This window comes from Balaenoptera physalus (assembly GCF_965194825.1).
Source record: "Balaenoptera physalus genome assembly, chromosome: 14".
NCBI lineage: Eukaryota > Metazoa > Chordata > Mammalia > Artiodactyla > Balaenopteridae > Balaenoptera > Balaenoptera physalus.
In genome coordinates, this window is record NC_138893.1 from 58,011,686 (window position 1) to 58,026,884 (window position 15,199).

The window sequence follows — 15,199 nt, forward strand, 5'->3', positions numbered from 1 at the left end:
TATTTCCTGAATTTAAAGGTCACTACGTATCAATATTTCCTGATATCTAGTGGTTGATGCAGGGACTCTGGAGCCTGACATCTTAGGTTCAAATCCTGGCTCTGCTATAATTAGCTGTCTGATCTTGGACATGTAACATTATGAATAATTTTCTGGCAAAATATAAATGAGCAAAATTGGTGCAAGAAGAGATAGAAAACCAAAAATAATAGAAGTGGAAAAGATTGTTAAGCTTTCCCTTTAAGAAAAAAAAAACCTACTTAATTGTTTTATAACTGAATTCCTCTGAGCTTCAAAGAAGAGTTAATTTGTATGTTAATCAAATTATTTCAGACCCTAGATAAGTATGGAAAGTTCCTCAATTAATATTATGAAACAAACATAACTTTAATACTAAAATCTGCAAAATGTAGCACAAAATGCTTCTGTAGTTCAATTTATGAATATACATGAAAAAATTTAAATAAAACTTTAGCACATACATTCGAAAGATAGGCACAAAGTTGATGACTAACACTACCTGATATCAGACTTAACATAAAGTCATAATAATCAAGAAAGTGTGATAATGGCAGGAGAATAGTCTTATTGAATAATGGACCAGAATAGAAACTCTGGAAATAGACCCAAATGATCAACTGAATTTTGACAAAGGTGCAAAGGAAATTCAATGGAGAAAGACTGCTTTTTAGATAAATGGGGCTGGAGGAATTGGAATTCTGTATGTGAAAACAAAAACAAAAGAGTAACAAGAATAACGACAACAACAACTTGACTCTCACCTCACATCTACAAATATATCAAACTGAAATGGATTATAGACACAAAAATTTAAGAGCTAAAGCTACAAAACTTCTGGAAGAAAACAGAAACATAGGAGGAAATCTTTATAATCTTGGGTTAAGTAAAGATTTCTTAAATAGGACATAAAAAAAATGAACCATAAAAGAAAAAAATTGATAAAATGGGTTTTGTCAAAATAAAAAACTTCTGCCCTTTGAAAGACAACATTAGGAAAATGAAAAGCAAGGTGCACACTGGGAGGAAGAATATTTGCAAACTATATATCTAATAAAGTAGTTGTATCCAGAATATATAAATAACTCTTTCAGTTCAATAATAAGAAGTCAAAGAACACACTGACAATACCAAATGCTGGCAAAGATGTGGAGCAGCCGGAGCTCTCAAATCTTCCTGGTGGGAATAAAAAATAGTACAGCAACTTTGGAAAACAGTTTGGCAGTTTTATAGACTTAAACATACATTTATGAGATGATTCAGCAATTTCACACTTAGAAATTTACTCAAGGGACTGAAAGCATTTGTCCATACAAAGGCCTATACCTAAATTTTTATAGCATATTTATTTGTAATAGCACAAAACTGGAAATAAAAAGTCTAAAGGTCCATCCACTGGTGAATGGATAAACAGATTATGGTACACCCATACAGTGGAATACTATTCTGCAATAAGAAAAACCAAACTACTGATACATGCAACAATATGGATGAATTTCAAAAGCGCTATGTAGAGTGATAAGACAATTCACAAAAGCCTGCAAACGGTATGACTTTAGAACATGATAATCTGCTTACCAGAACAAAGTCTGACACTCTTTAAAAGAAGACAGTGAAATCTAGTCACTTGAAACTTAAAATTATAGCATTCAGCATCCAGTAAAAAACCACTAGGCATGCCAAGAAGAAGGAAACTGTGACCTGTAACCAGGAAAAAAAAAAGGTCAATAGAAATAGATCCAGAAATGATAGGGATGATAAAATTAGCAGACTAGGATGTTAAAACAGCTACTATAATTATGTTCAGGTATTTAAAGGAAAACATGAAGACAGTGAGGAGAGAAATTGAAGATACAAAGAAAAAAAAACCAAACAAACCAAACCCCAACAAATGGAACTTCTAGAGATGAAAAATATGACATCTGAAATGAAAAATTCACTAGATGGATTAACAACAGGTTAAACATTGCAGAAGAAAAGATAATCACTTAAGTGATTAGGTGTTGGTGAGAATGTGGAGAAAAGAGAACACTTGTGCACTGTTGGTGGAATATAAATTAGTGCAGCCAGTATGGAAAACAGTATAGAGGTTCCTTGAAAAATTAAAAATAGAACTATCATATCATACAATCCAGCAATTCCACTTCTGGGTGTTTTTCCAAAGAAAACAAAAACACGAATTCAAAAAGATATATACACCCTTATGTTCATTGCAACATTATTTATTTATTTATTTCAACATCTTTATTGGAGTATAATTGCTTTACAGTGGTGTGTTAGTTTTTGCTTTATAACAAAGTGAATCAGCTATACATATACATATATCCCCATATCCCCTCCCTCTTGCGTCTCCCTCCCACCCTCCCTATCCCACCCCTCTAGGTGGTCACAAAGCACCGAGCTGATCTCCCTGTGCTATGCGGCTGCTTCCCAAGAGTTATCTATTTTACATTTGGTAGTGGACATATGTCCATGCCACTCTCTCACTTTGTCCCAGTTTACCCTTCCCCCTCCCCATGTCCTCAAGACTGAGATAAGGTTAGATCTTGGCACTGAAGCCTGACTCCATCACTTGACAGCTGCGAACCCTACTGTAGTCATTCAGTCTTCCTGAGTCTCAGTTTCCCCATCTGTTAGATGGAATAATAATAAAATTGACTTCACAGGGTTTTAATGAAGATTAAATGAAATAAAGGATGTGAAGGCATTTAAAAAGTTGAAAGGATTACTCACATGCAAAATATTACTGCTCAAATGCTGCCCCTGTGATCTTTACCAATCAAATCTTTCATTTCTGTGTGTAGTTTGCAAAATAAGTACCTCTTCCAAAATCAACCATAGAGAAGACTAATTCCATAAATAGTGTCAAAACTTTGGATATGGGGCTGGGGCAGGAGGGAAGCAATCGTCTTTTGTCCTCTTTTAAGCCATAGTCCTCTGTTTTTCTCTTTAATAGCACTTAATTTAAAAGATGCATTATAGCGAATTCCCTGGAGGTCCAGTGGTTAGGACTCTGTGCAGGGGACACGGGTTTGATCCCTGGTCAGGGAACTAAGATCCTGCAAGCTGTGTGGCATGGCCAAATAAATAAATAAATAAAGTGCTTATTCTTAAAAAAAAAAAAAAAGCATTATATTGTATCAATACTGTAGCCAGTGATTATATCATAAAATATATGAAAGGACCTAAAAGAGTGTTGAATATGTAGTTTGTTCTTAATAATCTTAATTTTCTTTTTTTCTGTCACTTCTTCTGAAAGAAAAAACTTCCCTTTTAATCACTAATTGTCTGGGCTCCAAATACTCTGTGACAACCAGAGCTCAATTCTGTATGCAGGAAAGCAAGACCTAATGCTTTTTTGCCCAACATTATTACTTTCAACTACAGGAGGTGGTTTTTTGACAGGAGAAATGAGGGAATTTTTAAGTGCTTTGTCCTCCTATTGGTGATCTCAAATAATTGCCGATTTTACTGAGTGACTTAAAAGTTTCACTGTTGTTCATTTAAAAAATATTAATACCTTACTAATAGAGAGTAAAACAAGGATTGGAGAAAGTTGGCTTTGAAATGAGTTTTTAAAGCTGTGGTTGGTATTCTAGAGGATTTATTATACTTCAGACAAATATTAAAGCCCTAGTGAAATGAGTTGTCTCAGTAGGATGTGGAAAATTATTCACCTTCTCCAACTTCCCCCAGCTGGAACTTTCCACCAAGTCAGAGAGGGCATGTAGCAACTAAACAGAAAGAGTTCTCTGATAGACACAAAGCTGTCCATGTCTTAGACCGAATTTGCTTTTTCTCTCCATGGTTCAGGGAGACACTATAGCATAGCTTAAAAGAGGGGTCTAAAGAGTTTTAAACATCTATTGGAACAGGTAGTTATGAATAGTTATGTCCAGAGCTGGGGGTGGGGTGATGTGATGTGTTTGTGTGTGTGCGTGGGGAGTGGATGGGTAGAGAAGTTTAATTTTGTCACATAAGAAAGGAAGTGTGGTACCTTATAAATGAGGGATCTGTATTCAGTTTGGATTCCTTCTGCCAAAACTCCTCTAATAGTCATAGTTGGCAGCGGAGTCCAAAAGCCAGTTTACACAGCAGAAAAATACCTGTCTTTAGACAAATTAGCCTGGTGAGTAGAGTGGTTAGAGAGTACCTGCGTCTCACAGGCTTTAAGTTTGCAACAAAGAATCAGAATGCAAATTCACAATGATACAGAATGCTAAGATTTAGTAAAACATGGGACTGAAACTAAAGGAGGGTATCTTGGCCCAGACAGAGCCATGAGAACAAGCACAGAGCATCAGACCCACCCGGCATGACAAACCCAGTCAGCCATGCCCAGGAAGGGTCTTCTCCAGGGAGGAGGAACTAGAGATGGAGAAGGACAGGATTTTAGGGTGTTCATTGTGTCATTTCTTTCTTACTGACTGGATTCACTGATTGTCCCAATACTTTTTCTCTTTCCCATAGCCCCGAGTTAAAAAGAACACTCTCCAAATCACAAAAATTACAGTGCCTAGAGCATGTTGAACCAGCAGCACCCTTGCAGAATTCCCTATGGAGGTGCCTATTGGTGTACGTTGCCATGTCATCAAAGCACCTTCACCCCTCTCCACAGAGGCATGAATTGAAAACAGTTTCCTGTACACATCTGTCCATTCCACCCCTCCCAATGGACAGCCAGTTGCCCATTTATTGAATAATCCATTTTTTCCTCTTCCATTATTAGACATGCCCACCTGTATCATAAATTAAGTTCTCTTATGTAAGAAGGTCTATGCATGGACTCTAATCTCACTGATCTCTTTATTCATACACCAATACTAATTTTTTAAAACACTCTAAATTTATAATAAATTTTACACTGATAGGGCTAGTACATCCTCATTATTCTTTTTCAAAATATTCCTTCTTCCCAATTTGATTTTTCCTATGCTGATGTTTCATATGAACTTTAGTACATTTTGGGTAGTTCCTGTTTATCCCCTCTCCCATCCTGCATAATATTCACATTAAAACCTTTTTAAAAAGCCCTTCTATAGTGGTTTAAAGTTTTCTTCATAGGTCCTAACTAACTTCTACTTTTCTTCACCCTAATCCTTCAATGAATATGGAGAAACTGCAGAAACTTGAAGATGTAACTAGCAATGTTAGAGAATGGTCTCACCCCTCCAGTCAGATTATTATTTAATTCTTTGCTAATTTCCTTTTGTATCACGCAGATCTCTAATTTTGTTCAAGAGAGTCCAGGGAATTTAAAAAAATATAAACTTAAAGGGTCTCTCTCCCTTGATCCTTCCCTGCTATCCCCCCAGCCTGAATCCTCACCTCTAGCAAACTGCTCTCCTTGCTGTTACCCTGCATGTCCTGGTCCTCGTTGGCCATCCTGGCCCCTGGAAGCCTCTCCTTTCTCTATCGTCCTGAAGCACATATAGCAAAGGTGCATTATGTTCACACGACCCATTTGCCACTCAGCCAACCTGCTATGGTTACTGGTCTTTTAACCTCTGTGTCCATCATCCCAGTAGATTATTAGAGAGGTTAAGTGTATCACCCTTTTTTGTTCCCCCTCCCCTCTCCTTCCTCTTCACCTCACCTGAGATACTCTACATGTCTCAGGTAGTGTCTTGCACTTTCTTCAACCACTTACTCTTGGTAGCAACAACTGTGTATTCACAACTGCACCCAGATTGTTCTGTTACAGGGATGTTTTAAAAGTAGAGATTTTTTTAAACTAAAAAAAATCCAGGCAGTGAAAATGATACTGAAAATTCTTTCAGCGCAACCAGAATGGCCAATAGTATAGTCTACTCAGCAACACTTTTAATTCCTTCTCTTATCCTCTGGGAATATGTTCTTTGAATAGAATGGTGGGCTGCTGGTACCATTTCAATTGTGATCTCATTTTCTCTCTAGTTGGTTGAGCCACACAGCTGGATTCTTATCATCTAGATGTCCTAAAGATGATACTCCGCCACAGGTAAATTCTTGCCAATTCCCAAGTCTCACTTCCTCCTTAAAGCTTCCATATGTATTCCTCAGGGAGCCCTCCCCTTTCTGAAGCTCCCTGGCCTTCTACAGACCATCTTTTTGGTCTTGGTGGGTACCAGTGTGGTGCTTGTTCTTTTCAGAGCAACTCATACACTTGGAGCATGGACTCTAGAGGGTTTTGAAACCTGGTCTTGCCATCTACTAGCTACATGATCTTGGACAAGTTACTTAAACTCCCAGACCTCCTCAGTTTCCTCATCTTGAAATGTGGATAAACATCATGGTTTCGACCTACCTGGATTCTTATAAATATTACATGAGTTAATATTTATTTGTAAAGTGTTTAAAACAGCGCCTGACCCAAAGTAAGCTTATGTAAGTGTCTTTGTTTTTTTAAAAAATTACACTCCTTCACCTAATATTGGTGTTCCCATCCAATGTGGCTAAAGAAGGCAGAAGGAGTTAGTGTAAGAGAGAGCTTACTATTCCTGGAGACATGTGCACTGGCTCCTTTCTTAATTTCAGAAATAGAAATCTCAGTTCTTTTCATCAAAACGAGCAGTTCTCAACCTCACTATTTCTACAGGGCAGGGCTTAAAGATCAGTTATAAGGTTCATCCTGTTACTACTGAGTACTGACATTTTAATACTAGTAACTATAGAGTTGAATATTCAAGCACTTTCTTGATTGGGTACTGAAAAAAAGGGCTAGGTTGGAGAAAATGAGTTGACAACCTGGGACTCCCTGCCCCCAGGGTGTTTTTCCCACAAGGGCATGTCTGGTAATGTGTTGGACAGATCCTGGAAGAGACCCATTTGTATAAGCCACACATCATCAGCCCCTTGCTTTGTAGCACCTTAAAATGTTCCCTGGGTATTTCATGAGTTTAAATTTGGTTTTCTATAATAAAGATTGTAGCATTCTCAAGGTCAAGGGGCTCTGGCTTAGGAGTCCTTGCAACCCCTGGCATGGCTAGAAACACTGCACAGATCAAGAAGTTCTCATCAGTAGATTTATTATTAAGATGGGTAGGACAAAGCAATGTTTGGATGCTGTTAAACCACAGTTGGAGAAAACCTACAAATAATAAGAAAAGTCCCCACAATTCCTAATCCACCGTGTCTTCACTGGGGCAACTCATGACTGAGAACGCTGATTCCATTCCAGTCCCTCTCATCCCATGATGAAGGGCAGTAAAAGCCAGGAAGGACATAGAAATGAGGGGCCTGATTCTGCTAGGTGAAATAAGTCAGGCAGAGGAAAACAAATCCCATATGATCTCACATATATATATGGAATCTAAAAAAGCTGAACTCATAGAAACAGAGAGTAGAATGGTGGTTACCAGGGGTTGGGGGTGTGGGGAAAATGGGGAGATGGTCAAAGAGTATAAACTTCTAGGGATCTAATGGTTAATAATACTGTATTATTATACACTTGAAAGTTGCTAAGAGAATATATCTTAAATGTTCTTACCATAAAAAAGAAACGGTAATTATGTGACTTGATGGAGGCTTTAGCTAGTGTTATGGTGGTAATCATTTTGCAATATATCAAATCAATACCTTGTACACTCTAAACCTACTTAATGTTATATGTCAATTACATCTCAATAAATCTGGTGGGGGGGGAAGAAAGAAGTGGGAGGCCTGGATCATGCAGTTTAGAATTTTATTGAGTGTTGACTCTTCTTTGGAGAGAGCCCTGTATCCCTGATTTCTATTTTAAGGAGTTTGGAGAGGTGGCTTTTATGGCATCAGTCAGCACCAGGGGGCAGAAGAGAAAGTAGCTTGAATGGAAAGAAACCCAAACTCAGAAGGACTGTGAGTAGATGGTGTAAGCATGTCAAGGCTTCCAACACAGTTCTTGGCACCTAGTAGGTAGGCTATACATGTTCGTTGAATCTGAAGGTCTTAAGTCATTTAAAGACGATTTCTCCGTTACAGAAAAAGTCCATGTTCTTTGCAGAAAAAGTAAAAAATACAGAGAAGCCAAATGACAAAGAAAATTTTAATTACTCATAATATCACTGTCCAAAATTAAGCACTGTTAACATTTTGGTTGAGCATATTCTCTTTTCTATGCGTGCACATCTTACCCCTAAAATGGGATCACAATTTATTATTCTTTTATGTTTCTCCATAACTTTAATTGGTAATATACACTCCTTAGCTCAACATAGGATCGTTGAACACATACTGAGAAACTATGCTGAGTTTTCTCATCTGTACAATATCATTTAATCCTAAGAACAACTTCACTATTTCCATTTTACAGGTGAGGGAGTTGAGGCTAGAACTTACCTAGATTTGAAAGTGTCAACTCCAAAGACTGCCCCTTCAGCTAGTTTTGTTTGGGCTGAGAGACTAGAAGATCTGCTCTTAGTTGGATGTTTCCTTTAAAAAAAATCAAGCCCAAGCGTTAAGTACCTTCCCCAGGGATATTCAGCGTGAGTTTCTTTTTCTTTAATCACACCATTTTAACAATTCCACTGTTTGACAGTGATTTAAAAGACACAGGGATTTTTGTACATTTTACGTTGTACATTTTGTACATTTTAATGGACTACTGGATAACTAAGTTGAGAGCAGAACGAGGACATGGGTTTTATAAAAATAATTTATACTAGACTTAGAAATTTAATTTTATGGTTGTAACTGATGGTCTAAAACCTCTCCAACCTGAACAAAATTCCAAAACCTCAGCGAGAGTAACTGGCCGGGGAGAATCATGAAACTTACAATGTGATATTTTAACATTTTGGTTTTCACATCACTGCCAGAGGACGTCAGAACCGAGTCGAGGGATTTGGGTTGACCACTGGCTCTGTGGCTGACCTGCCACACAAGCAAAAAAGGCCATTTCATTTCTGGCTTTAGTTTTCTCTTCCAGGGAGAAAAACTGAAGAATAGATCGAAATACAAAGTGCCTTTTAAGTGAATGCCTTCTCACTGTCTTATAACAGGGCTAACGTGGTTTATTAACAACATTAGTTAGAGAAGCAGTCTACTGTGTGGTGCATTTGTGGGTTCACCCTAACCCCAAAATATACAGCCAACTTCTACTTGCTCAGGGCAAGGAAAGGGACAGCATGAGCCGATGCACCAAGCAGTGAACAAGATAAACATTTCAAATATATATGTTTGAAATATATTTGTGTCTATCTATATCATCTATATCTATATCTATACTATATATCTATATCTATATCCACACACACACATTTGGAACAAGCCACAACGTTGTGCGCTCAGATTAACTGTATACAGAAGCCTCCAGAAGTGAAAGGCATCTCCTTCCCCGCAGCCCCGCTGTGCTGGCGCCCGGCCTGGGGCAGGTTTGCTGCGTTCCCTCCTGGCCTGCACCCGCTACTTGCGCTACGGTGCTGCCTCCACGGCGCCTCGCCCGGGGTTCCTGTTACGCGACTCAGGCCAGCTGGCCGGGGGTCTCCGAGTGCCCCCAGCGCCCCGCGAGTCCTGCGTTACCGCCGTCACGTCCCGGGCGAGGGCTCGCGCCCCAGCTGAGAGCTGGTTGGTCGCGCCGTCGAGCTCGCGGCCCGGCGATTGGTCCCAGCCGTCGGCTCACGTGGTCCCGAGCAGATAAGCGGCCTCTCGGGCGCTGCACCCGCAATCCGCCAGAGCTGCAGCCAAGCCGGGGCTGCCAGGAGCCGGGTGCGAACTCGCGCAGGCAGCGGAGTCCCGCCGCCCCTCTGCCTAATGAGCTGCACCAGGTAGGTTCCCTGCAGATTCCCCGCCCCGGAGCACAGGGAGCGCGCAGCTGCAGGGAGGTTGGGCTGCGTTTTCCTTCTGTCATCATCGCACGTGAAGACCCTAGAGGAGGGCGGGTTGACTGGCTGCTGACTGGAATCTGGCACCGGGGAGGCCTTGGAGGTGTGGAGATTTGCTCTGTGCTTTTTAGGCAGAGCTGATTTTGGTAAACGGCCTCTTAAACCAGAAACTGTCTTCACGTGAGTCAGCTTGAGTTCTGATTCCCTCATGGATTCCGACCGTATCTCTTGGTCCTGCACAAATGTCTCAAGGACTCGGGCCGCTTAACTCGTGGGAATAACACTCTGAGATTGCTGGTTGAGTAGTTTAGCTTTGGGAATAACTACAGGATGATGTTCGCATTCCTTGGTCCTCTTCCGTTCTTCTTAGGACGGTTTGCCATAGAAAACTCAGTCTAAGAGTTTGAGCAAATGATTATTTTTAAACTCTGGGTCAGGACTTAAAATTCCGGGGAAATCTCCATATCCTTAAATTGTCTTTCTATAAGTGCAAAATATGAAAATACAAAACAAACCTCCCAAACACCCCTGCCCCCAGCAAAACTACTTAAATAGCTCCTCTAGACATAACTTAGCAGAAGACCTCTCTAAAAATCCTGCCTGTTCACTATTATTAGACCCACAAATATAGCTTTCTCTTTCATTTGTTTGTTCTAAGTTTGTAGGTCTCCCAGAAAAATCCCAAGGCTAATAAAGTAAATTCTCTGAATGTTCTTTTATTATCCATCTTATGATAATGACCATTTGCCTTTGTGCTTAGAGCTGCTGGGAAGACAGTTACTAAAGCCAGACTGAGAAATGTCACATACAGTATACACACACCTCTTATCTGAAGGCTAGGATAGGGGAAAAATGTCCATAAACTTGGCAATATACTCAGGGCTAAAGGCCAGAAAAAATATCCTTCCTGATGGATACTTCTTGATTTACTATTGCGGAGCATAGTTATGTTTAAATTTTAAATAGCTTTATTATCTTTCTGGTTATAAATATCCATTGCCAAAACATTAGAAAATACCAAAAAGGTACAAAGGCAAAAATAGATCACCTATCACCCAGAGATAACTGTTATCTTTTTGTTGTGCTTCCTATTACACTTTTCAACATTTATAAGTTCATATATATAGCATATGTTGAAAACAGCCTCATTTTCAGGTCATCAACTTTTTCCACTTAAATGTGGACTTGACATGGATGTCTTTCTTTGTGAAATACAGATTATGTAAAGTTTTTTTTTAAGTTCACCAATTGCTGACTTGCACTTCAGTGGGTTATTTGTGTAAAATGAGGAAGAGCATGATAATGAAAGTGCAAAGATAATCCTCTGATTCACTCTTTCTAGCCCCTCACTCTCAAAACCATTCCACGAGAATTTTTATGGCTGTTTTTTTTCTTTTCAAGTGGATTACTATTCCAGAGAAGTGTAATCAATTCAATAGCAAAATCATCAAAGCAGTTGAGGGAGTGCAGTTGAGGGAGAACTTTGGTTCTAGAACCTATCTGGTCATTAGATCACCTGGGAAGCTTTAAGAATATATTTACCTCCTTGTCCCCATTCGCAGAGGTTCTGCATTAGTGGCTCTAAGTCCTAGGATTCGGCATTAAAGAGAAAGGAAGAAAACCAACTCCCTATGCCATTGTGAACAGACAGGTTTGAGAACCACTGGTCCAGAACAGACCAAATGGTTTTAGAGCTGTATTAGAGATGATCCCATCCAAATCTTTTATGTCTCAGATGGAGAAACTGAGACCCCAAGTGTTTTAACCCGTGGCCTATAGCCAGTCAAGGGTAGAGCCAAACATAAGATGCAGCTGTCATCACCTAATACTGTATTCCTTCACTACGTGTGAGAGCACCTCCTTGAAACTTACTGTGCTGGCTATAACTTAGCCAACAAAAATTGTACAGATATATTTGGGGCCAGGCGAAGTGCATTCCAGGTGCAGACGATAACCCCTCTTCTTTTTGTATTCCAGAATGATCCAGGTTTTAGATCCACGGCCTTTGACAAGTTCGGTCATGCCCGTGGATGTAGCTATGAGGCTTTGCTTGGCTCATTCCCCACCTCTGAAGAGCTTCCTGGGCCCTTATGATGACTTCCAACGAAGAAATTTTGTGAACAAATTAAAGCCTCTGAAGCCGTGTCTCAACATAAAACAGGAAGCCAAAGCCCAGAACGACTGGAAGCCTTCACACAACCAAGCCAAGAAGCGGGTGGTGTTTGCGGACTCCAAGGGCCTCTCCCTCACCGCCATCCATGTCTTCTCGGACCTTCCGGAAGAGCCAGTGTGGGATCTCCAGTTTGACCTCTTGGACCTGAACGATATCTCCTCAGGCTTAAAACTCCACGAGGAGAAAAACTTGATTTTAGATTTCCCTCAGCCTTCAGCTGATTACTTAAGTTTTCGGAACCACTTCCAGAAGAACTCTGTGTGCCTGGAGAACTGCTCTTTGCAGGAGCGAACGGTGATGGGGACTGTGAAGGTGAAAAACATGAGCTTTGAGAAGAAGGTTCAGATCCGGATCACTTTTGATACCTGGCAGAGCTACACAGATGTGGACTGTGTCTACATGAGAAACGTGTACGGTGGCTCGGAGAGTGACACCTTCTCGTTTGCCATTGACCTACCCTCCGTCATCCCAACGAAGGAGAAAATCGAGTTCTGCATCTCGTACCATGCTAACGGGCGGGTCTTCTGGGACAACAATGAGGGTCAGAATTACAGAATTGTCCACGTGCAGTGGAAACCTGATGGAGTGCAGACGCAGAGGGCAGCCCAGGACTGCGCCTTCCACCAGACGTCCCCCAAGGCCGAGCTGGAGTCGACAGTCTTCGGCAGCCCGAGGCTGGCCAGCGGGCTCTTCCCAGAATGGCAGAGCTGGGGGAGGATGGAGAACTTGTCCTCTTACCGATGAATGAAGCACCTAGTGGCTGGTCTTGACCTTATTCCCCATGTAATTCTAGGTCTGTTTTGCCAATATTAGGAAGGCATTGCTACTTTCCTTCAGTAGGTTTAGCTTGGAACTTTTGAGACCTGGCTACAAAAAAGGTAGCCCCTTGAGAATTTAGTGTGGGGTTCTATATGGACGATGCTGCCCCATTTTGCTGTGGAGTATCAAGGAACAGCCTGGAAACCCTATTTTTATAAAAGTAATACATTGTCGGTGCCCTTTTCTCCTTCCCTCTCAATTCACTCGCTTTCACGTTAGGCAAGAAAAGGTTGAGGAAGGACAGTGGATGGTGACAGAAAGCTGTGTTAATGGTATGAGGAATGTCTGAAAAGTATACTCGAAGGGCTCTGCAGCTCAGGTCAGAGTAGGAGCGAGAGGTCTGATACTTAACTGTCGGTGAGAAAAATGTAAGGTTATTTTGTGTTTTTAAGTTGGTTTTACAGTTCTCTCCCAGGGAAGTAATTTGTAGAGGGGAGAATAACATCCATTCTATGTATTCTTGTGGAGAAAAACCCAAACAAACTTTAGGAGTGTTGCGTGGTACTGGGGAAAGGGAATTATAATTCTGGGGAATCAAGATTGTACGCGAAGCCTTTCTGTTCAAACGTGACTTAACAAAAATCATGATTTGGGGAAAGCTTAAGCAAATCTGGCTTTGCAGTCCTAATGGGATAAGTGACCTTGCTTGTGATCAAGGTACCATGCTTGGGTTCTCAGTATAGATGCTGCCTGACCAAACATAAGATGCAGCTGTCATCACCTAATACTGTATTAGGTGATGCCATCATCTTTGGCCAACAACTCGTAGGGACTCTATGTCATGTCAAGGATCGCTTTTTGCCAGTGCCTTGATTAAACCAGAATGTTGTAGTTGCTTAACCTGAGTATGTGAAGGTTCATCGGATAACCTGTGAGCGTTTGGCCTCATAAGAAGGCCCACTCTGTATGCTGGCATTCCTCCTGCAAAACTGTTGTATCTTCAAGAGTGTTGTCAGTGTACACAACTCGCATCCTTCATATTGAAGGTGACTCATTTTTCTGCCACACTTTTTCGATGTGATGTTGGAAGTGAGGATTGACACTGATTCTCAATTTAAGAATCCAGTACCTTGCACATAAAAGTAGCCATTTCTGTTTCTTGCCTATATTCTTCTTGTTATTTTAAGTCTTCCTACCAATATCTTTAAAGTCAACATTTTTTTTTTAATGGATGTGAATTGTTTTGGGTGTGTTGTAATATACTTGTTTTGGAGTGTGCATAAATCCATTCTGTAAAATCTTCAGAACCGGAGCCTCTGAATGTTTGCTTTTATCATTGTGCACGTCCACTGAGGTGTTCTGAGAATGCAGTTAATTTTAACACGTGACCTGCCATGCTGGAAGCGTACTAGTGGAATAACTCTGCTATAACAATATTTGAAGTTTGGCTAGCACCCACAATTTTTCTGCTCTAAATATTTCACTCTCCTATAGCTATCCTCTGTGAACTTCTCACTTTAAAAATAAAAATGTTTGGTATAAGATCTGAGTGTGTTTTCTTTCTCAAAGCCACAGTTAGTTAAATAAGAAACCATCAACTGATATTCTCCTGTTTTAAGAACAACTGAGCAAGGTTAGTTTGGACCAGGAATTGGATCCACCTGAAGGTATTCACGTGGTCCCAGTCTCATTAGTGAGAATTTCCACCTCCTGACCATTGGGGCTGGGGTCCAGGGGCAGTGACTTGAGCTGCTGGGACTGTTGCCCTGACTGTCCCCATCTGTGCTGACTGCTCATCACGTGTACCCTCTGCTGGGTCAGGTTTATCTTGGGGACCACTTCTCGAGAGGCTTTGAAATGGGGGAAGGGATGGTGTGGGAAGGGCTGGAGTGGCTTCTACCTCCGGAGATCCGGCCCCCTCCTGAAGGGGCAAAGCTTGGAGCTGCATGGAGGGTGTAGGGGGCGGCAGTGGGCATCAGTCCCAGACTGAGGGGGAGCTCAGCTCCTTGGGGTATGAGGCAGCAGGTCTAGGAACCAAAGTTGTAGTTTCAGTTCTTGCCTAAAATGCCAAAAATGGCTTCTGCACAGTGTAACTTAAGGGGGAATAAATGACCAACCTAGAAAGGCCCAATTATGAAAAACAAATTTAATCATATCATAACAGCCTCTTGATCAGAAGTTGTAAACTACAGGCCTACAGGCTGTATCTGGCTGCAGATTTTTTTTTTTTTTGGATACTTTTTTTTGGTTTCTTTCTCTCTCTCTCTGTTTTTTTTTAAAAGAGAATTTATTTCCAAGAGCAGACCATCAGCAGTTTACATTAAAAAAAAAAAATCTAGATTTCCTTTTTTCTCAAAAAGTTGCAAGGTCCTTCCTCATGGTGACAGTTACCTGGAGTTGAGTAGCAGCTGCCTCCTTTATAGATGGGCTATACTTGCTTTTTTTAAAATTGGAGTATAATTGCTTTACA

General features: G+C 40.7%; 1 protein-coding gene across 1 annotated transcript; it reads left to right on the top strand.

Moving 5' to 3' along the window:
- Window positions 1–9,632: 9,632 nt before the first annotated feature.
- On the top strand, window positions 9,633–14,273 carry PPP1R3C (protein phosphatase 1 regulatory subunit 3C). Its single transcript, XM_082424699.1, has 2 exons — window positions 9,633–9,740; window positions 11,775–14,273. The coding sequence occupies exons 1-2, from the start codon at window positions 9,727–9,729 to the stop codon at window positions 12,712–12,714; spliced, it is 954 nt and encodes a 317-aa protein (XP_082280825.1). The 5' UTR covers window positions 9,633–9,726; the 3' UTR covers window positions 12,715–14,273.
- Window positions 14,274–15,199: the final 926 nt, after the last annotated feature.